This window comes from Patiria miniata, unplaced genomic scaffold (assembly GCF_015706575.1).
Source record: "Patiria miniata isolate m_02_andy unplaced genomic scaffold, ASM1570657v1 HiC_scaffold_3, whole genome shotgun sequence".
Lineage (NCBI taxonomy): Eukaryota > Metazoa > Echinodermata > Asteroidea > Valvatida > Asterinidae > Patiria > Patiria miniata.
Window position 1 is genome coordinate 7,975,740 of NW_024037069.1, and position 23,160 is coordinate 7,998,899.

Sequence of the window (23,160 nt, forward strand, 5' to 3'; positions counted from 1 at the left end):
GTACTCCTGGTTTTTCACATCGTTAAATTTCAATATATCCACTGTAAAAAAAAAATTGGCAATGCTGGTTGAATTATCAACTGCCTACACTCTTGGGTAACTTCTTCCCAATAGTTTGACAGTTTTTAACAAATTCAACCCAATTTGAGGTAACCTCTACCAATGCTGGGTACATAACATTGCCCAACAGTGATGTCTTATCCAACCTTAAAAACTGAACAATTTATGGAACTACATGTATAGGAATTCAGTATTTCAAGGCTTCGTCATGACACGCAATGCCCTCTCTGTTTCTATGCTTTGGTTCAGGGTTTTTTTTTTATAATGCGAGTAAACAAGACAGCAAAATAGTTTGTCTGGATAAATCACGATATAATACGAAGGAGTACTCTACTCGGATGAAACAGGTGGACAGGAATAAATTCACTGCATGGAGACAACCAACTGAAGATTTTCCAACATTTCCGACACTAAAACGTGCAATGTTTCACCTCCACATGCCATAGAAATAGAAGTCTATCGGAATGTACAATTTCACAAAGCAGTCCTACAGTCCTACATGCAGGCGAGATCACAGTTGTTTAGCTTGAAGCACATAAAATCGTTCAGGTATTTCGTCATATGGGAAGGGAATATCGCTACGAATTTCCAAAAGTAGTTTCCGGGTGCAAAGTTGCGCTATTTACTATACATGCATTCAACTGCAGGGCAATACTTACCTATGGGTGCCAATTAATGAAGCAAACACTGACTGTATAGAAGCACTACAAAACGCTGTGTCAAGTTTAACAAAGGTCCAAGGTTGAAGCATAATGGTTGAACTATAACTGAACCAAAGGTATTTCGACATGATAGGAAAGGATTTTTGTTTCCTGGTGCAGTAGGTAAGGGTTTATCCCTGTCACTTGTTATAATAGTACAATAGGCATGGATGCATTAATTAGTTTTAATTACAATGAGTATCATTTTCAATGATTTTTATTAATTTTTAAAAGTTGCCAATTGTATGCCGTTATTATGGGAAACGTTTAAAATTCAGTATTTCAAGGTTCCGTCATGACACGCAATGCAAACACCCGTGGATCAAGAATTGTATTTATTGTGGACAACCTTAGAGTCAGATGCAAAGACAGCGACCTCGTGTAATTATCACACGTAACTGCTCTTATACAGGGAGGAGTGTTGCCGGGTATCGGGTAATTTGTTCACGTTTAATAGAAAATAAACACGTAAAATACAGTACTCTGATGCCACTTTAATATTGCTACCTTTATTGTTATGCAATGGAATACACAAATTATAAAAGAAAAGTTTGACTAAGGCCACACAAATTCGTTCCCATGTTATTATTATTTTTAATAGGGATGGTTTGTTGGTAATTATTTTTGCTTGAACGTTTATAGTTTATGGCCAACGGAAGTATTATGGTATGAATTTGTTACTTTTGTACAGATATTTTTTAGCATGCAGGCATTACTAGTAAACAGTGAACGTTCAAACTAACTTTTAGTTCTGCATTTGCTGCGCTGAATACTGCGGCGAGACAAACTGCCGACCAACTTACAAAAACAAATGAACAACAATAAAACATGCAGGACAATTTCCGCAAAAAGACTGAGTTCAATTGTATCTAGAATTGATAAAATAACAGACATTATAAACGCGGTTATGCAGAAACATGCAATAGATCAAAATACACTAGAACCGATTTTTGGCTTCTGTATGAGAAAAATCCCGTGAGTCAACCTGTCAGTCAGGTCTCTGTTGGCGCTCAAAGACTTGCTAAGATGGGAGATTAACATATCTAGAAATAAAAAATAACCAAGAACATTTTCTCGCGAAATATTTCCGAATTTTGTTTGTGAGGGAAATTTGTTGCGAGGTGGCCTGGGGCCCAAAAATGTTGCGTAAATGACATATTGATTGCTATTGAGCACCAAGTTAAACATTAAGCAATGCATGATGACTGACTTCAAGATTGTTGCATATCAAAAGAAAGCATCATTTATTTTACAAGTAATATTCCAAATGAATGGATCGCATAAGATTACGGAAACTGGCTGTATTTAAACATAAAGCATAATAAACAGACCTATTTAGTTTTAAAATGCTGTTTTCATTGAACAATTGGTTCTGAGAATATGTATGTGAGCGTACAAAACCAACCACCCCAAACAGAATTCAACCCATCAAACCCCAACGGAATGTTTTGTTGGAATCTGTCAGGTTGGGTACAGTACCCCTACTAAACATATAGTCTTTTGCATTGGGTTGGCACACCTCCAGAATTTGCCAGAATGGGTATACGTTCCTTGTAAATCATGCTAAGGATTTAGGATTTTTATCATATTTGTACTGATTTAAATCAGGACTTAAATCAATAATTATAAATTATTACAATCAATCAACCCCCCCCAAAGTAATCTACGAAATGGAACCCTCAGCATCAAGTATAAGAATAATGTCATCGGATAGATCGATCTGTCTGTGAAATGTAAGCATGTGATTCAACACATCTGAACTAAAATTTGTCTTGACATTTTAAACAGAAATTCACCATTGGCTATGTTAGCATATACCGGCTTCTATGCAATTCTGCTAATCTGATTACAAAAATGATTATACGTGTCTGGGTATCAAATGAATAAATAATCCAAAAACGAAATTAAATAAAGTCAATTGAATCAAACATGAGCATTTACACAGCACTCGGTGTTATATAGATCTTTCATTGTTATATAGAGACTTTTTTTCGCAGGCATTTACCAACTGTTTCTGTTTTTTTTTTAACCTGTTAAGTAAAATTATTTTTCTATATTTACTAGGCAACAGTTGAGCAGTTTCCGTTACATTGCATAAAGTACTTCTTTACAAATGTTATTTCACGCAACATCTTTGATGGAAGACTCTCCTTAAAAAACGTAATTTTTGTTCAAGGTAAACAAGACATCATTTAAATAAAATGAGCTACATTTCATATTTATTTTGCAGAAGAATGCATATGTACGTGCCATCTGTTTACTAAGAATATAGGCCTTTACAGGTATTCCAAATATAAAATGTCAATTACGTAATACACTATTTATCTTAATAATTAAAAGCTGGAAAAACCTGTGTACAATACGACAAAATAACATTGCTATTGTTTGTTCCTTCTTAGCTTATTGCGATATCGAACGTTGTTGGTTTCCTGAAAGCTTCAACCTTTTTATGTAAATGATTTTTGCAGCCTGCAGGAATCTGTGCAGAAATTTCCAAAACAGCAAGTTGTCATTTGCAATTAAACATGAAAGGCTTATTATTATTCTTCAGTTTTTACAGGAATATGTTTTACACAATTCAGATAACGTAGGATCTTATTTTAAAATGTTGCAATTTGCCTGGCTAATGGTTAAATAATACAATGCTGGAAATTCACCGTGTATTTTAGATTAAACGGTTTTAGATTATTATTATTATTACATGTAAGCATTTTCTTCTTGAAAAACAATGATGCACTAATTTGCGGAAAATCCGAATATTATGAAGTAATACAAATTACGTAACTGCATGCGAACGTTTCATTCAATGATGGTGAACAACAATAATACCTCAGATTAATTTACCACTGTCCATGAACTAAAATGTCAATCGGAGAAAAAAAATGGCATTTGGCATGGGTTTAAGACGCTTAAAATACATGTTTTAGCTATTATTTTAGCTTGCTTCCTTCTTTATATTGTAAACGATTTCATTCTAAACCACGGAGGAAAAAAAACCCTTAAAAGATTAAAAAAAAATTCTTCGAAATGAAAGTGAGCAAGGAGTGTGTCCTTTGTATCCATCCTGATAAGTAAAGATTTTAATATGTTGGCCACTTGAAACAGACTTTTTCTTCAAACTATTTTCTTTTCGGATATTTCTTATCGGGGAATGTGCACGGCACTTATCTAATGACAATTTTATTAACATAATCCAAGGGATCATGGGCAGCAGTCGCGTGGCTCCCGCTGGTTTCTCCGTCACTACACGGGCCGTCAGCACCAAAGGCGGTCTCCTGCTGCATCGGGACCAGATAGCTGTCGTCTGTGACACCAGGTTCTTCGCGATGTTCGATGGGTCCCATACCAACCGCACCCGCACTAGGAGCTGCTACGTAGTCGCGGTCTCCCTCCAACAGTTCTTCCAGCTCGTTGGCGACTTGCACGAATGTGCAACGTGACTTTGGGTTGTCCTGCCAGCAACGTACCATTATGCCGTAGCTGTGTCAGTCAGGTAAAGTAACAGGAATTATTAGATATGCTTGCTTGACAGTATCAAATTTTGTTTGCATTTTTACTTGAAACCCCCGACAGTAAACTTTTCATTATTACTGATTACTCGACACTACCTTTTTTTAAAATTCATATTTGAAACCCCAAGAGTGTTATTCCTGCTTAAAATTAAGTAAAACTCCTGAGAGCAATATAGGTGCATTAAGATTCCTTTACCTTCAGAAAAAGTTGAGTGAAGCATAAAATAACCTTGCATATTTACAGCAGTTAAAACGACATTAAATTTGTTACGTGTATTATTAAATGTAACGGTGAGCGCTGTCTGAACATACATTTCTGGCGGGCAGTTCTTGGGAGCAGCCATGCGTTGACCACTCTTCAAGAAATCATACACATCTTGGTTGGGTATTGCTTGGTACGGTCTTGCACCCTTACTGAAAATCTCCCACAGGAGCACACCGTAAGACCACTGTAGAAAACCAAAGTAGACAATTATTTCTCAATCTAATAGATCATTCTAATGAAGCATGTTCAATTGAGCTACAGATCAGTTTACATGAACTAGCTATACATTGTATTGGAGCCTTTATTGAACTGTTTGATATTTGGTGTCAAATGGAAATAAAAAGGTTAATAAGTAAGTTATTTTAGAAATCAGTTCGACGTGGGCGTCTTAAAACGATGTGAATTATCAATAAATTGACGTTTCATGACTGGGCACCGAAGTTTTTGTAGTTTCTCTTTGATGGATAGTTCCACAGAACGCAAAGAGATGTGTTTCGGTTTCTTTTCTTTCAGATCTTCATCTAAACATCATCTTACATTCCAATCAAAGATGGATTTAATTGCATACCACGTCAGTCCTGGCGTTGTACACTCGGCGTTCCATGGACTCGGGAGCCATCCATTTGATAGGCAGCTTAGCCTGGACATCACCGCTTGTGTAGTAATCCGATTCGTGCATGTCACGGGACAGTCCAAAATCAGCTATCTTCACCAGAAGATCACTATCCACCCTAAAGAGGTTTATATTCTTCATTTAAGAATGGCAATACAATTAAGTCAAAGTTTTGAGATAATTGAATGAATGCATGTCCCCCGGTACATCTGGTGCATTAAAATTATTTTTCGATGAACTATCTAACCCAGTTTTTGGTAAGATTACCAAATCTCTGGTGTCAAATTTTGCATTCATACAAACACGTTTATAAAGACATATAAGAGAGGATACACTTACATGCAATTTCTGGCAGCGAGATCTCTGTGGACAAACTTGTGCTGAGCCAGGTAACTCATACCGAGTGCGGCATGTGAGGCAAACCTCATCAGAAGAGAAGTCGCCAAGGTCTAAAATAAAAGTAAAAACATCCAGTGAATAAATAAATACCACACTCACAATCAAACACATGACATACTGTTTACCAAATGGGAAAGTATTTTGTTCAATAAATATCGTGACTGAACTGTTAATTATTAAACGTAACAACATCTACCAAAATCACCATTAAGTGAGTTCCAAACTCATGCCACTCATCACCAATTCTTTTATCAAACCTTCCACCACTTATTATCGACATTGATCGCTCTTGACTACATACCTGTTTCTTCTTGACCAGATATGTCTTGAGGTCACCGTTTGCCATGAAGGGTATCACCACCAAGGGGTTTTTATCCGCGTCAAAGGTCAACCCCAGAAGCCCCAGTACGTTGACATGGTCGAAGGTTTTCATGATCAGGCCTTCCTCCAGGAACTTCATCACATTTTTCGGGTCCGAGGTGTCTGTACAAGCAAAATATTGCATTAATATGTGACAACTGGCACGCCCAACTAACATTTGGCCACGATACCACATAAAAACAGCAACTTAATGTATGTCATAGTAATTTCATCATCACAGAAATACAATAACCCAGTGACACCGGAGAACATTTGAATTCATTCCAGTTCAAGAACATTTTACAAGTCTCTCCTGATGACGAACAGAGCATACCGTTCGAAACGTCGAGTTAAACCAACTGTTTTTTTTTCTCAGAAACAGACAACTCAAAAAGATAGATCATTCACATTAAGTCTTAAGTCTCATTTAAAATTTTTACATACAACCCACAGCTTGCAATTCTGAATGAAAAGACTCTTTCGCCTCTTTCATTCAAGACGCACACTGATTTTTGCTGTTTTAGTTTCTTTTTCTCGGTGTAAGGTCATCCAACACCTTTTCTGTAAATCTAATCAACAACATGTGTACTCAAGACCAAAATGCATGCCCCTTCGAAATAGGCCCTTTTTAAATCGAGGGACCACTTTTCATTGCTGTGTTTAGAATCTTCACTGTCATAGCAAACATCTCTCACAAATGGCCAACATTGTCGTCACCAACCTTGCACGGTCTTCACTGCCACAATTTGATCTTCCCTGGACGTATCGTGTAGAACAGCTTTCAGTACACGCCCAAATGCACCTGTAAAATGTGGTCAAGTGTAGAACAGCTATATTCGTTTATATTGATTATCTGTTGCTGGTACTGAAGAACTAGTGCGAAACGTGAAAATGCGTTTTATTTAACGGTTTTTGCACACACAACCCTGTACTTAATTATGTAGGCCTCTTCTTCTCGTGTAAAACAACAGCTTACACTTTGAACTCATGAAATGTTCATTGTTTCTTCTTGCAAAGTCACTACCTTGTCCGAGAGTTTCTCCCAATTCCAGTTGGCTGAAGTCGATATGAACCTCGTCGGGAACGAAGCTGACTTTGTTGTTCAGGACAATGCGCTTTTGTTTTGGCTGAGCAGATTCCGACTGTTTCTGGGATCTATACCACCTGCGTCTTTTGACGTGGGAGTCAATTTCTGAAGAAAAGAGATACAATGTCGCATTAACAGTAAACAACGTAATATAGTGGTAAGTTTACGAGCACGTTCAGGCTTACAAATCAACAGACAAAACAATCTCTGCATGCTACACAAGATTCACAAGTTGTCTAAAATGACAATCAGAATCTAACCTTCATCCTAACAAAAGAGTTCTTTATTTATTTTTGTTAAAGAGGAATTTGTTTCATCCTGTCTGCAACTTTACAATCAACTGAGGAGGTTGCCATTTGAATTCTTTTGCCATGTATGCTACCATCAAAACCGGCTGCCCGTTAGCAGCCATCTTAAGGAATATTTTTCTATAAATAGAACATAATTTAATTTTAACACGGAGATGTGCAGCTACGCATGAACTGTTTAATTTTGTTTCTAAACTATTTTAAAGGGTTTCCGGTTGTTTACCATTTTGATTTTAATGTGCAAGAGCTCAATTCATAGGTAGACTGAGTTTATACTCTCTCTTCATCGTAGATTGGTGAACCCTCTTTTTTGGCATTCAGGAGTATAATATTTGAGTTAACTCAAGTCACCTCCTGCCACCAGCACTTACCGAGATGAATCGCCACTATCCTCCCCAATAGTCTTCGGTCGTGGGTGCGCTTCCTTCGCAATTGTCTGCAATACACGAAGGTAGCAGCGAGCAGAATCGCCATGGAGAGTGGGATGATCAAACTCGGTACAAGTATAGCGACAAGTGGCACCGGGGGATAGACCAAGTAGCCCAACCGAGATTTTAAGTTATTGTGGAAAACCTATGGAATAATACAAATGAAATGATAAACGATGCAACAACTGACATAGACTTAACCAATTACTTTCACGTCAACGTTATAACAATTACTTTTGAAGAAAGAATCAAGTGAAAAGTATAGTGTAATTAGTGTTTGGTGAGAAGTGATTGAATGTTGGGCGTTTGTGTTCCTTTTAGAGAGAGCGTAAAGAGTTGTTCATACCATCTGAGGAACATGAACCTTAATCATTTTCAATCCTAGAAGAGCCGGTTTTTTGGTCATTTTACATCCGGGGCGGTTTTCTCTTCAGATTTCAGGAATGCAATGACCAAATACTATGAAATTCTGCTTTGCTATCAGGCAAATTAATTTGTTGAGCGCTGTGGCCTCGTGGTTAAGGGCACTGATTCGTGGTCGGTGGGTAAAGCTGCATGTTGTGGGTTCGAGTCCTGAAGGGGTCATGGTGCGTGTGCCCTTGAGCAAGGCACTTTGCCACTCATTGCTTCTTTCAACCCAGGAGTAAATGGGTACCTGTGAGGGCAGAGATGGTTATTGTGATTGAATTACCTTGCGCCTAACAGGCTGCATTGAGCTGTATACTCCCCGCTGATTCACACATAGATCCGCCCCTGACTTACCCATACCACAGGCAGACCTTTCCCGGTATCTCCTCCCATGTAGTCACCGGCTGCTGGTGCCTCATCGGGCAATTCACATACGAGTGTTGTCGCACTGAACAGGATAATGGGACAGCTCTCTTCGCCGATCCTCACGATAATTTCTCCCTCTGTGATAGCGCTGTCAAAGCATCCACAGGTAATTTAAGCTAAATTGTTTTAAAGGAAAGTAATTAGTATCTGGATTGGTATATTTCGGAAGAGTTTAGTCTTTTCGGTTGTGGCAAAATGTGCAACACTTGTTTTACTTCTAAATAGAAAGTTCATAACCTATGTCCCACGTAAGACTTTCTGTCGTTGTTCGTGCACATGTACTCCTATACACACCGAATGAGGACTGAGGTAAAAAAAGAACCTGAACTTTTATTTCAAATTACATTTACATTTGCTTTTGCAATGACTGATCTGAGATTATGAAGTTTTGTAACTCAGCACGAGTTACTCAAATAAGCCCACTGTATTTTTGGAAGATCCACGTGATTCAGGAGGAAGAGATATCAACTTGAATTTATCTTTAGTCACATAATCAGAGGTGAGATCACTTAACAAAGCACCAAACAAGTGTGCTTCGTGCATGTTACCGACAGGCCCCATAACCTACAGATAGAAAAACACAACACTGAAAATGACAGGCGCATAGAATGAGACACGCATACCAACCGTAATTTCAAGGTTTCTCCTTCTTTGTCATTCATGCCGCCTTCAAATTTGTTATACACTGGATCCTCAAAGTACTCCAAGCTGGCATCGTTAGCCTGAGACCATGTCAATAGTTGAGTGACCCCATCCATGATGAAGCCAAAGGTCAACTTTTTATTCCTCATGTTGAGGTCTGTTATGTTAGGAGACCGGCACTCCATGCTCGTTGCAGATCCACCTTGACATTCCTGCAAAACAAAGTCCCACATTATTCAGTTGACAATTCTGTTCAGCATTAGCTCAGGTTGACAAAGGCACCTTCTTTGCTTCTACTGAAAAACAAAATGTTTTAATGATGTAAATGGCTATCACACTTTATACATCGTACACTTTTTGCCATTTTCACATTTGAAGAAGTCGTCAGGGGTAACTGAGAAAAAAGAAGTTGTAAAAAGTTCTTAATTGTATGTTGGAAGAGTGGAGCAAGTGGATATAGGGATCGGATGTTAAGGGGAGACTGAGCAGGGTAGGACAGAGATAAAAATCATTTATAGTAACAGGTATAACACATTTCTCACCTCTTTAAGATCACCATTTCCATAAGTGACAAAGATTTGACGGTTTCTGCTTGTGTTTAGCAAAGTGCCAGTAACCGTCAACATTCGACCACCCCTGACAATTAGAAACACCGATACAAGTGATGAAAATGCGTTATACACTGAAAGATCCTGGTTGGTGTATAGAAGAATTTAAACAATGAAGAAATGCACGAAGGATTCACTCAAAAAACATTCTGAGCAGATAATTTTCTTACAACTTTAGAATCAAACATTATATTTGTTTTCTGTTCACTCAGATTATCAGTAGTCTTGACTTATAAGATTATTTGTATTAGCACGCTTCTAAAACAGCCAAGCATAACTGTGTCTACGAGTTTGCTATCTTGAAAGCGTGTCTTACAATAGAAACATAACATTTCAGAAATACCTAGACTAAAATTCCTTTTTACCTTCATTTTGTTATGTTTGCATTAAAAACGATGTAAAACACCAGAAATCCTCTTTCAATGTGGATGATACAAATTGAACTTATAGCCCATGGTAAAACAGAGGAAGACAGAAAAATCATGAACACTCACGAAATGATGCTTGTCAGAGGATCCACCTTAGTAATAGTAGGGTTAACAATGTAAATTCCCTTTTTAAACCTCATTTGTTGTTCGTGTTTAAAAATATTTAAAACACCGAAACTATCTTTGGACAATACATGCTGTAATAGAGACACAAATAATGTGGAAGATGCACATTGAAGTATATATAGCCCAGGTAATACAGATGAAGACAACAATCATGCAGACTCACGAAACGATGCTTTTCAGAGGAGACACACCAGCAATGATAGGATTCTCACTGTAAGTGTACATATCTGATGAGGTTCTCATGGCTCCATCAAAGGAGACTTTCACAGCACCTTGATATCCAACTTGGCCAGCAGTGGTTGTGCATTCTAGCATGGATTCAACTGAGTTGCTGAGTAATTTGGGAAAAAAACAATTCACATAATTACAATATTAAATTTTTGCAGAGATTTTAAAAGTGAAATTCATCTGTGTTACGTGTTTGATGCCCCTTAATACTAAATGTATGTATAGCAATGTATCATGGTAAATATTGGCATAATTTCGAGTAGTTCTACAGAACAGGATGGAGTATATATTTATAATACAGTAACCAAAATATGCTCCCAAAAAAACACTTTAACCCGGTCCACAAAGGAGGGAAAAAGCAAACCTTTTAAAGGACATTTAAGCAACTGAAGCTTGATAGGAGTCCATTGTTTGGAACGCGAGATTGTACCAATGTTGAATTGATAATTATCGTACAAAAACACTTTTATTTTTCAGTTTCCAATGATTGCTTCAAATAATGTCATTCTTGAGTTCCAGGGGAAAACAATTAGACAATGCTCCGATTTGTGCCGTGTACACAACAATTTGAAAAATGATGTGCAACGAAAGCGACATAATACCCTGTTATGTTGCAAGGATTGTCGCCGATAAACGCTTCAATATCGCGTCCTGTGTTGAGGGCCGCACCATTCACACTAACTGTCGTCCCACCGGCTTCTGGGCCGAGGCGGGGTTGGAAATCTGTAATCGTCAGGTCCTGTTAACGAGAATTATTTTGTGAAAACATTGAAGAACTAACTGTGTTTGTCTATCAAACAAATTTTCCTCATCAATTATATTATTATTATTATTATCATTAATCATTTCTGGTAATGAAACAAAGGATTCCTCAAAAGCGCCCAAGGCACTGTAGCTCGCAAGCCTGAAGAAACCTGTAGAGAGAAGACAATGAGAAGAAATTACAGTTTTAGAGGTGGGAGGAAAAGCCCAGAAGAATATTCTGGGGAAAACCCACGGAATCAGGCAGGGACTGAAAACCAATCGACATATTGGCCCAGGCGGGATTCGAACCCAGGTCCCAGCGGTGGAAGGCGAGGAAAGTACAGCTACGCCAACCTGACTCCCAGTCATTGTTATCGTAGGAATAAGTTGATGCCATGGTTATTCGTCCATCGATTCCTGGAGTAATATTGTTTATATATTTCTCCCTATCCTTTACACAAATTTGGACACTTTGACCAAGGTTTTCAGGAAATTCACTCAAAAGTCCGTGGTTTTTATACAAATTCTTAACTTAAAAATTAAAACAGAAAACCTCCATTTTTGGTGCGAAACTATACATTCAGCTATGTTATATCTAAATATTGCTCTGGCTGACATAATACTGTGCCGAACTTCTAAGAAAAGAACACCCGTGAATTGATCTCATTCGTGATCATACATTGCGTGCTTACTTTTTTCATAACAGTGTATAAAACATTTTTCTTGGACGCTTGTTCCTAGTGGTTGAGTTAATGTAAGGAAAACGAATGCGTGCGAGACGTGACTTACTCTGAAGTTAAAGTTGACCATTCCTGAGCTGTGTTGCATTGTACCATCTGCACCCGTGACTGTCAAAGTAACCAGCTTGGCTCCTGCACTTTCTGCCCTTGTTATGCAGCTGACACTGAAACATAAAATGATATGTGACATTTAAAATAGATGGAGGTTGAGCAAAACTCCTCAATCTCATCAACTCTGTAGCTTATACCAACTAAATAATACCGTTTAACTGTTAAGCACAAATGTATACTTTTAAGATTCTAACATGTTCATCAACTTAAGCAAGGCTGAGGCATACTGACATTTCCTATAAATACTGAAAAAAACACCACTTATTGTAACTGACAGATACAATTGTTCGATTAGGAAGGTTAAAGCGTTGGGGAAACAATGAAAAGCTGAACATTAATTAGTCAAAGCTTGAATAAAAAGTACAAGGTAATGTCTTTGCATGAAGTATGATTTGACCCAACCTTGCTCCAGTTTGGTAGTCTGAGTTTAATCCAGACAGATCACAGGGCTGATTGCCAACCATCACTGACACGACATCCTCAAATCTCCGACCGATATCAGTTCCCATCACATCTATGACTGTGTTGCCTTCAATGGGCCCAGTCAAGGGAAATACCTAATGCGTGATTTTTAAAACAATAATAACGTTACATACAAACGCAAGTACATGTAACATGACACAATACATTTAAATACAACACTTTTTTTTATTGAAGATGCATTGGTAAATGCTTTGAAAGACAAATCATTCGGCTTGGTGGTTTTTGCAGTCATCCGTATTGGCCTACTTAATATAAAAGGCCCTACACAGTCTTAAAAATGTGGCTTTTTTCCATCTGGCACATGACAAAATTTCCCTTTTTCCATTCTGTCACAAAGGCAAGTCAAATGGATACAAGGTGTGCTTCATTTTCTGGCGACATTGTTTGATACTTTGTGGGAACTATAGATAATTATATACAAACATGTTGAAAAGTAGCCTCACCTGGAACATTAATAAAGAATATTCAAGATACTTCAAAGTGAATAATACATGTATTCAACTGTAAAGTTTTATAACCTACCTTACTCAGCGATGGGTTAGGGCAATTCAATCCGTTATCCAAAGTCACCATCTTTTCGCTGCAAATTTCACTCGGTTGGCAAACACCAGACTCGCTCGGCATGGCACCACACCAAACACAGTCAAGCGCTGGGCGGGCTGTAACACAGCGGCTGCAGTCTGGCTTCTGGACTTCACACTTGTACAATGTTACTGTTTGATATAATGAACAGAGTTTAAAATAATGTCATTTCTTACAATTTGATATTTTAAAGAACAACCTCCTTGCAAAACTGTTGATAACAGTCAATGAAAATTATGACCATTAGACTGACGAAAGCGTAAATTTCTTTAAGCAGTCTTTATTCCTTACCAATAAATCCATGTATGTCATCCAGGATGTGCACAACACCGACGGTGTCAGCCCATGAAACAGTCAGTTTCACTTCCATCTCTGGTTCATCATGGGAGAGGTAGGTATACTGTTGAAGGCAAGCAGTCAACCTCACCTTTAAGTATCTTAAGCTCGAAGCATGAACCGTAATTTACTTTCATTGTTATTATGAAAGAAATAAGCAATCCAAGGCCCAAAATAAGTTGAACTTTAACTTACAGCCTTATCTCTGCAAGTAATTAAATCTCCATTGCGGTCTGCATTAACAACCTGAGGTGATCCTTCTACATTTAAGCTGCACTGATAGCTAGAAATCTGCGCATGGAAAACAAAGGGTATAAGAACCAACATTTGGCAGAGTTAAGTGAGCCAGGAAAGAGTACCACTAATATTTACTTGGCAGTAAATTCCTTGCATGGACTCTTGTTAAAGGTGTTTGAAAGTGAACAGCTTCCTTTGACGTTTCGATACTTGACAATGCGACGCAATGTGTTTTAATGAAGTTATTCAGCAAATCTAATAAAGTGTATAATGAATACAATGCAGACTTGTATTTAGATGCCACCAAAGGGCAATTCAAGAGCAGCTTATCATCCAAACATTAACTTCTATCTCAGCACACGCAATGTTAACGATGACAATAATATTGAATAATATATGAAGTATGCATGAGGCATGTGCAAACTGCTCCGACATCACTGACCTCAAGTTTACATACCGTCCAAAAAGCATTGTAATGAATGATAACTTTGCAATTCACTTTGTATTCATTTCAATGTCACATAAAGACGGTCAGATATCTTGATCATTTAGCAATTTAGCAAACTATATTATAACGCAGTATTACACGGGAGAAAACAGGGGAAGAATTAAGCAAAGTGGTAACTAGACTCAGAGAAATTTTGTCAAATGTCACTATCAGACATTGACAAGGCAATTTAATGATAGACGGGGATTAACGTGCACATCATTTACAGATTGACATTATTTGTGTTAGTTGTGTGAATAAACATACCTCAATTTCGTTTGGCAGGTTTTTAGTCGAGACAGTTATTCTCCTCATAATGTTATTAGCAAGCAGAACTTCAGCAGTCTGGTTCAGCAGCTGAGGGCAAAACTCAGGTCCTTTGACTGCAGAAGCGGCTGGATTCTGTAGGTAAAAACCAACAATATAAAGTACATGATTATCATTAACTCTCCAACAAATATAAGGCCAACAAAAAAAATATTCGGTCTCTGGTCAGACTAAAGTTCCGGAATTGACGCGGCGACGCGGCTTTTGTTTTTTCTTCAAGCTTGGATTGTACAGACAAGGTTGTGTACTATTTTGCTTTTTTGGTGTCCTCATGTGCATTGGTGTCCTTCATAATTTGCTTTGGTGCTCTCGATCATTTGCCGTAGTGCAATTTCCCATTCCTTGGTGCTCTTTGTTAAAAAAATGGAGGAGGTGCGGCAATAGAGGGCGCTGTTAGAGCTACCGCGGAACATTTTGGAGAAAAAATATTGACGCGCATGATGAAAAATCGACGCGCGCGCTGACCAGAGACCGACTTATTTTTTTTTGTGGTCTAAGCCTGATTCGACAGAAATCTGGAAAACGAGCTTGTTCCTAAAACAAGAATCCTGCCAGGAAACATAGGCCGCACAAGTTCCGGTCAAGCTATTAAAGTTGATTTGTTCACACTCCAAAACAACTTCCGCAACCCAAAGCTGATAGATGCATGCAAAGCGGTAGGGGAGCTACCTCCCAATTTGTGTGGTTTTCAGTAATAAAAGCGCAAAACACTAAGTTATTGAAAATTCAGTACGTGATCTTTACAATCAAGACATTCAGCTAAAATAACTGTATGAAAAATGGATTCAAATGCTGCAAACTGACTGAATTGACCGGAAGCCAAGACTTAAGTCAAGACTGAAATACCAGGCCAGCTAATGTTGTGGATTTAAAATAATTGTAAGTATTTTAACGATTGTGTTGGTCTAATAGCTTGTATAATTAATCTTACGTTATCTCCGGGAACGATGATTTCATCAGCTTGTGGGCATGTGGAGCTATCATGAGTACATCTGTTCTCAAACACGCACCAATCGCATGCCCAGTGACTACCAACGCAGGATACACATCTATGCAAACACCAAAAGCAAATGCAAATAGGATCAATTTTAAAAAAAGAACACATAAAACCGACTGGATACTAAATATTACGTATTTAAATACCAAATTTTACTGACAATCAAAAATAACTTAAGCTTTCTCTACTCGTGCTCTTAGCAAGTTCCACTTTTTTTTTTAGTCCTGACGAATTGATGTTTTATGGTTAATAAAAACTCTTTTTTATTTTTCACGTTTTTCAAACTATACTGCTATTGTACGTTATCTTTGCGTCTCGGACCGCAAACAAATTCCCAAAAAGTTAAGTAATCAGCCATAACTAAACACGGTGGGTTGCTTTGTTTTATATCTCAATGTAATGCCAGTATAAAACGTACATCTATGGAAGTACGCTTGAACACAGAACCATTGTTAGAACAACTTAAAACTTAAGAGTATTTAAACAAAAGAAACCGAATACTCACGAAGTGTGAGCTGAACACTCGTAGAAGTAGAAGTCGGTGTGTACGAAATGATCTGAAGTTTCGGTCGACTCGACACCCAAATCTACGTATACTGCATCATCTGTGTAATGGGTATGGGGAAAATTCACTTATTTTAGGAATGGAAAAAGGCACTTTGAAAATGAGTGTGTATTTTCAATAGTAACGAACTCAAATCGGTGCTAATTGGTAGGACCCAAACTAAACAACGCTAATAGAAGCCATTTTCTGTACCAAATGTTTTTGCCAATGATCGCATTTTCTCTGTCGATATCCTTGTGACCTTCCCTTTCATGTAATTTAAAACAAAAGACAGGCTGATTAAGAAGCCCCATTCATTCTAAATGGGACAAGAAATATACCATAACTCTTTTTCAATGTTTGTTTTATATATTGTCCCCTAAATGACGTCACATGGATGTCTCTTATTGCACTTGCCTCCATGCGGAATGACAGGTACCTCATCACTAGGAGGTGACGTACACTCTAGCGTTTCACCATTCTTCGTAGCTGGAGATTCGAATGACCCGAAATGACATGCATAACTCTGGCCTGTCCCTAGATCAGGTAACTGCTGCACAGTCAGGGTGATCTAAAAGTGAAAGTATAAATACTAATTTTTATTTCATTCCTATTCAAAGAACTGCAAGAATATTGATCCAGTGGTCATGGATACTATAGACAGAGTTGAAATAAAATTTGGTGATGAAACACTGAGAATGTGCGACTGGTATTAGTAACCTTCTGTATCCTTCCGACGCTTAACAATATATTTTCTGAGAGAGTCATAAAATTCAAAACATATTAACATAATGAAAAAGGTATATGAATATATAGTCAATAACAAATGTGCATTTTAAAGTTGAAGTGTATTTTCTGAAACAGTTTTCATTTTTCTCTAAGGATGCAAATAAGATGTAATTTAAATACATTTGTTTCTCACCTGTTGCTCAGTGACTGTAATTGGCAGGTTATCATAGGGAGCTACATCAGTAATATCAATGCACTGAGCAGCATTGTAGGCCAACCATCGAGTAGAGACATCAGCTGATGGACAGTCTGAATATGTCGTACATCTGGAAAGAATTCAATGTTGTTATTATCATCAGCAGTGTAGTTTCCAAAATTATCTTTTATGTGAATTTTGATCTTTGCCTTTTAATTTGTTTACATTTATGTTACATTGTATAATTATTAACTACTTATTTGCATGCAACCTTAAAGACCAGAAATAGTGATTTGCTTATGAAGCGTGCTGTTGCAAAGGATTATGGGGCAAGTTTACCCGATGTGGAATCGACACCCTAGCGATATTGATTGAAACATGTACACCGTTTGAAACAGTCTTTTGCCTAACGGTCAAACGACCTAACGATTACGATTTTACCATTTTTTGAAGAGGTGGTGAAAATTTGATGTGAATCTGTGACTGTGGAAAGTGATTCCGTTGGAGACGGAATCGTAAATGGAATGAACCGATTGCAAACCATATGCCAAACCGCGTTTAATGACTATAAAAACTGTGAGTGAAACTTTACCAGATCTTTTGAGTAGGACGACTATAAGTTGACCTTGGGCTTGAATGGTTGTGAACAATGAACATTACAATCAGGATAGCTAAGTAGAAACTTTCTTATGAGAAACATATCGGTCTGTCATCTCTGAATGAGATGAATCGAGCACATGCGAAGCTCATTTTCATACAATACGTTTCCAAACATCCATTATGATTATATAACGCCAATAGTGTACTCTGTAACGTTACAATGAATACAGCGAAGTCCGATATTGGGTGTGACTGGACTTACCTTCGTTCCAGAGTGCACCATCCACAATATGGGTCTCCATCATTCCCTGCATCAGTCCCAATACACGTTTCGCACGTAGTGTATTGGCTACAATTCTCCACGTGCATCTTCACCAACTATATAGAGTAAAACATATTGTACTTCTAAATCTTAATTTTGACCGAAAGTGTTTGATTTCAGCAGAAAGGGTGCTATCTGTTTCCTTCAAACCTTATGAAAATGGAATAACTTTATATCTAATTGCAATTAACAACACACATGCCGGTCAAATTAGCTTTTGGCTGATTACATAATTATGTCTAGAAATATTGTTTTATATCTTCAGTTGCAAACAGCTGACCTCTCTATCTATACACTGCTAGGATACATTATCTTGTGTTAACCAGTCAACTTCCGACTTCTTTTCGTTTGAGAGAAAGCCTCCAAGCCAACCTCTTTGTGTGTGTTTTTTTAAAGGTAGAGCACAGAAGCCGCATAAAAAGTACTTCTGCAGTAATTATATTCGTTTCAACTTATAATAGGAGTTAACTGTGTGTGGCAGGTTAGAAAATGCGACTAAACAGAAATGTTACCTTTTGTTCCGTCAACAGAAATAGCACGCGACTCGTGTCATTCACCTTGATATCTTGCAGAACTGGACTGGTATCTACGCCGATGCGTTCATACAGTCGACCGTTAGTGTTACTTTCAATGTGAACCTAATGAACAGATGACACATTAAACCTCTTTTTTCATTAGAAAGACGAGAAACCGATTTTCCATCAACCATGCACTGCTTACATTGACTTTTTTTCAAGAACCGTCGTTCCCGTAGGCCATTTTGGTACAAAAGAAGACATAAACTTAAATCCACAAAATCAATACGTTTGGAGATTCGCGATGTATGAATTATGGTACATGTACTAACCTTATAATCGAGTACTTACCCAGTTTTCATGAAATAATATTTGTTTCTCCTCAGTGATTTCAATTTTATGTTTTGTTTTAACGACAAAACACTACTTCTCTCCCCAATAAGATTTATAATGTGTCTTTGGGTTTCATTTTGCGCATAAAAAAGACCTTTTGTCTAGCAGCCAATTATAATCGAAGTTTGTGAAGCATTAAATACAGTATTTAATCGCTTTGTTGTTGGTTTTTTTTTTTTTGAAACTCGAAAATGGCACGAAACACATCTTTAAGTTTAGGTGGCAGTGGCGCACCCAAAGGGGGTTTGGGAGGCTTGAGCCCGCCCAAAGAGTTTGTAATTTTTTGGGGGGTTGATAATTATTTTTTTTTAGTCCCACGATTTGACCTTGGTGATAATGTGGCCTATTTTCGGGTAGTATTAATAAGGAAGTAAGTGGCGCCACAAACATCAAAATAGTCCCCCCCCCCAATTAAAAAAAATCCATTTTTTTTCTGCGGCCAAAAAGTTTGGGCAATTTTTTTTTTTGAATTTTTATTTAGCCCCCCACCAGCCAAATTCTAGGTGCACTTTTAAGTGGTGTAAAAAGCTTCAAATTAAAATTGCTGTGGTCAAGTCGGGCTTAGGCTCCATGACAACTTTAGCCATACATTTAAATCTATAAGGAAGAAATTACCTTGAGTAGATCTCCACTCGATGTTCCGATTAAAGCGATGGTGTGGTTGACTTCTATTGTGGTTATGATTGATGACATGAGAGTACCAGGCAGCTCTAGAATTGCCGTGGATGGAACGGGGGCTATGCCCTTGGCGTACTTGAATAATGGCGTTTGAGCATTATCATCGGTCTTGGGTATGCAGAAATAGCGATCCAGAATGGGAATCTATAACGAAAGTAGAAAAAAAAAATTAACAGATCTCTACTCGAAGGGGCTAATTTGCAATTATCAACGAAACACTAATCCTGGAAGTTCAAGAGAGCCGTTTATGAAACGAGAGTGGGTATTTTAGTGTTTTTTTTATGGGGGGGGGGGTTAAATCAATTGTTACATTGTTGTGCGCAGATTTCCTCGTCGTTTGCAAAGCTTCGTTTACAAGTTAATTGTTATTCAACAGAAGGAAAGCTTCACCAATTTATATCCAACCTTTACTAAATCGATAATTTGTTTTAAATATTACATTTAAGGGCCTACACTATTTTGCAGTTTCTCGTCTTTGCTGTTCTATATGGGAGACACATATTTATGTTGTGAAATAGCAGCATATTTTGCACGTAGTGCTTACAATGACTAGGATGACTCTGGACGGTTTTATTGTAGGTTAGGCAACTGTTGCATGTAATATGGTTGCGTTGAGTTGGGTTGGAAACCGTGGGAATGGAATACGCCAGGAAAGTACAGATAATCCGCCTTTTGATTTGTGGTACGTGCGATTTTATAGATGCATACCTTATGCTCTTCAAAAGGTGGAGTTTATTTAATATGCATATGTTTAACAATTTAATTTTGTGTGCAAATAACCCGCTCTGTCAGAGCTGAATTATTGTCTGGCAGCCAATATTTAAAATGCCAACATCATTCTAAATATCCTTCTGTACTCACCCCGAAACTACTGCAAAAAGAACCCTCCAAATAGTCGATCTTGTTTGGCCCATTATTGTCCCCATCCTGAATGCATCCCCGCACTGCTTATCTGAAGGCAGCCAAGATATCCGTCATCCTGTACACACACAATGCTGAGTGATCGATGGGTACATCGCTGGTACCCGGAGCTCCTTGGTTCCTGGTAAACACAGCATACAGCACCTGCTCGTCTGCATGGAGACCCAATGATGCCGCTAGATCAGGTCCTGCTGGTCCAAAGTGAGCTGCTTGTACCAAGCTGTACACACTGCCATCCGATCCACTGCACTGTAGGGTAATTTCTGTGTAAGCGTCGAGGTTCGGACCGTCCTGGCAGACTCTGTTGATTTTGGAAACAAACTGCGCAGAATTCAAATCTTCCTTCTGTAAGGCTACGAAGTATGTAAACCCTTTGAAGTCAAATGCTGCAACATAGTTAATAACAAACACTTCTGTAGCAACACGGAAAAGGATGGTATCGATCTCTGGTGCTGATAAAAAAGGATAATTTTGAATGGATTTTCGTGATATTGCTTGAAAGCGTCCTCCAGGCTCAACATTTTTCCCAGTATAAGTAACAGCAACATACATCATTTGGTTTCCACCTCTTCCTGGAGCAATCAAACTAACAGTGGATGCATCTTCAAACCCACCAACGTAAGGATATGATTCCATCATCACGTTCCTGATATCCTGTAACTGTCGCAACTGACAAATACCATCATACACACCACCACAGGTTATCAAACTGTTTGGCCGGGTACTATCAACTACCAGTATCTTGTTGTAGTTGTTTGTTAGGTGACAGGGTATCGCACTATCTGGCCTGCTGTCATTACAGGTTGAAACATTCTGTATCATTTTCAAACTACTGTTCAGCCTGTACAACCAATTAACAGCTCCAACATACACATCGCCATGGTCACTCATGGTAAAATGATTGAACTTTGATGCACGTCTTTGGGGTTCATCCAAAATATCTGGATTGTCCAAGCTGGCCAACTCATAGTCTGACAGGTCTCCGAGCCACTCAGCAGATGTGGTTAACAAATGTACGCAGATGATGCTCGAAGTCAGAACAACTATCCACAAGACGGAATTATGGCTCCTGTGAGACTCCATGATCTTCTCATCAGAAATTTCAGATGGTTTTGGATCATAGGCAAATTAGCCCAAAGTCACAGCCTGTACGGAGAAAACAAAACCCAATAATCAAAGTTTATGATACCGTATTGGAAACATCCCTTCTTCCTCAAATAATAACTTGTATTCTACTATATTGCGCAATAACCAACGACTAACGACTGTTTGAAACGGGGGAAAATAATACGAGATATTAATCGTACCTGATAATAAAGGCTTATTCCCTTGCACTCAGGAAATAGTCTGTGGCGCTTGGAATTACTGGATTGGACGATTGCAGTGACATCTAAAGTCAAAGCGTGAAATAACCACTGCGTTAACTACCACAAGTAACCATTCCACATGGGCTACATGGAGAGAGTTTGTTGTAGAACGTTCAGGCAGTCACAGGTGTACGAAGTGATTCTCCTCAACAAAGCAATCCCTCTGCTTAGTCTAAAGAGCACATGAACAATGGGTGAGTGGCCGTGATCGTGGGGTAGGTACTCCAATGAAGGATCTTCATAATTATGTTTGCTAAATCACCCTACCTACCACTCAGCACATCTAACAACCACAACCAAATGGACTCAGGCAGAACGGCAACAATCTGATGTCGATAGTGTCCACAATGCAGCAATGAACATATTTTACAAAATGGAGAATAGAAAGGTTTCTTCATGGAACGACGAACATCACTTGTTAATTACCGTAGCTGAGTTTGTAAACCTGGTAAAATTTTGGGGGTTCATTTCCGGGTGTTGAAACTCAAGGTCTGTTTACCAGTTCCCTGAACAGTTGGTAATGAAGGGCTCAATTAAAGGTGTCTCTCAGTGTTAGTTGTTGCTGTGGCGAACATTATTTATAAAAATACTGGAATCTCTTTTTTTTGAGACTGACAAGAAATGTAGTTGCTACGAAAAAGAAAATCCGATTCACAGTGAATGTTCCCTTATAGCGCTGATTATTTTTTTCTATGAAATGTCAGTGTTGCCTTGATAACTTTAAATGTCTGTTATATTTGTACTGATTTCCATTTAAATCCGAATACACTTCCCTAACAAAGAGTGTACTCCTGGTCTTTAACATCGTTAAATTTCCATATATCCACTGTAAAAAAAAGGGCAACGCTGGCTGATTTATCAACTGCCTACACTCTTGGGTAACTTCTTCCCAATTGTGTGACAGCTTTTACCAAATTCAACCCAATTTGAGGTAACCTCTACCAATGCTGGGTACATAACATTACCCGACAGTGATGTTTTATCCAACCTGAAAAACTGAACAACTTATGGAACTACATGTATACGAATTCAGTATTTCAAGGCTTCGTCATGACACGCAATGCCCTCTCTGATTCTATGTTTTGGTTCGGTTTTTTTTTTTATAATGCAAGCAAACAAGATAGCAAAACAATTTGTCTGGATAAATAACGATACGAGAGAGTATTCTACTTGGATGAAAAAGGTGGACAGGAAGGTGAATAAATTCCCTGTATGGAGACAACCAACTGAAGAATTTGCGACATTCCCGACA

General features: G+C 38.2%; 2 protein-coding genes and 2 long non-coding RNA genes across 4 annotated transcripts; all 4 read right to left on the reverse strand.

Annotated features, from left to right (window-relative positions):
• Window positions 1-3,843: 3,843 nt before the first annotated feature.
• On the reverse strand, window positions 3,844-6,010 carry LOC119736415 (tyrosine-protein kinase receptor Tie-1-like). Its single transcript, XM_038210435.1, has 5 exons — window positions 5,852-6,010; window positions 5,491-5,600; window positions 5,107-5,269; window positions 4,586-4,722; window positions 3,844-4,241 (listed from the first exon to the last, which is right to left on the reverse strand). Exons 1-5 carry the CDS (start codon window positions 6,008-6,010, stop codon window positions 3,926-3,928), a joined length of 885 nt encoding a protein of 294 aa, XP_038066363.1. The 3' UTR covers window positions 3,844-3,925.
• A 631-nt stretch (window positions 6,011-6,641) lies between these two features.
• On the reverse strand, window positions 6,642-7,698 carry LOC119737191. Its single transcript, XR_005272348.1, has 3 exons — window positions 7,677-7,698; window positions 6,935-7,102; window positions 6,642-6,712 (listed from the first exon to the last, which is right to left on the reverse strand). It is a non-coding gene; the product is annotated as an uncharacterized LOC119737191 (long non-coding RNA).
• An 8,967-nt stretch (window positions 7,699-16,665) lies between these two features.
• Window positions 16,666-18,076, reverse strand: LOC119737442. The gene is made up of 3 exons (XR_005272380.1): window positions 17,975-18,076; window positions 17,110-17,242; window positions 16,666-16,758 (listed from the first exon to the last, which is right to left on the reverse strand). It is a non-coding gene; the product is annotated as an uncharacterized LOC119737442 (long non-coding RNA).
• Window positions 18,077-20,568: 2,492 nt separating this feature from the next.
• LOC119737257 (plexin-B-like) lies at window positions 20,569-21,624 on the reverse strand. Its single transcript, XM_038211454.1, has one exon. It carries the CDS (start codon window positions 21,622-21,624, stop codon window positions 20,569-20,571), a length of 1,056 nt encoding a protein of 351 aa, XP_038067382.1.
• Window positions 21,625-23,160: the final 1,536 nt, after the last annotated feature.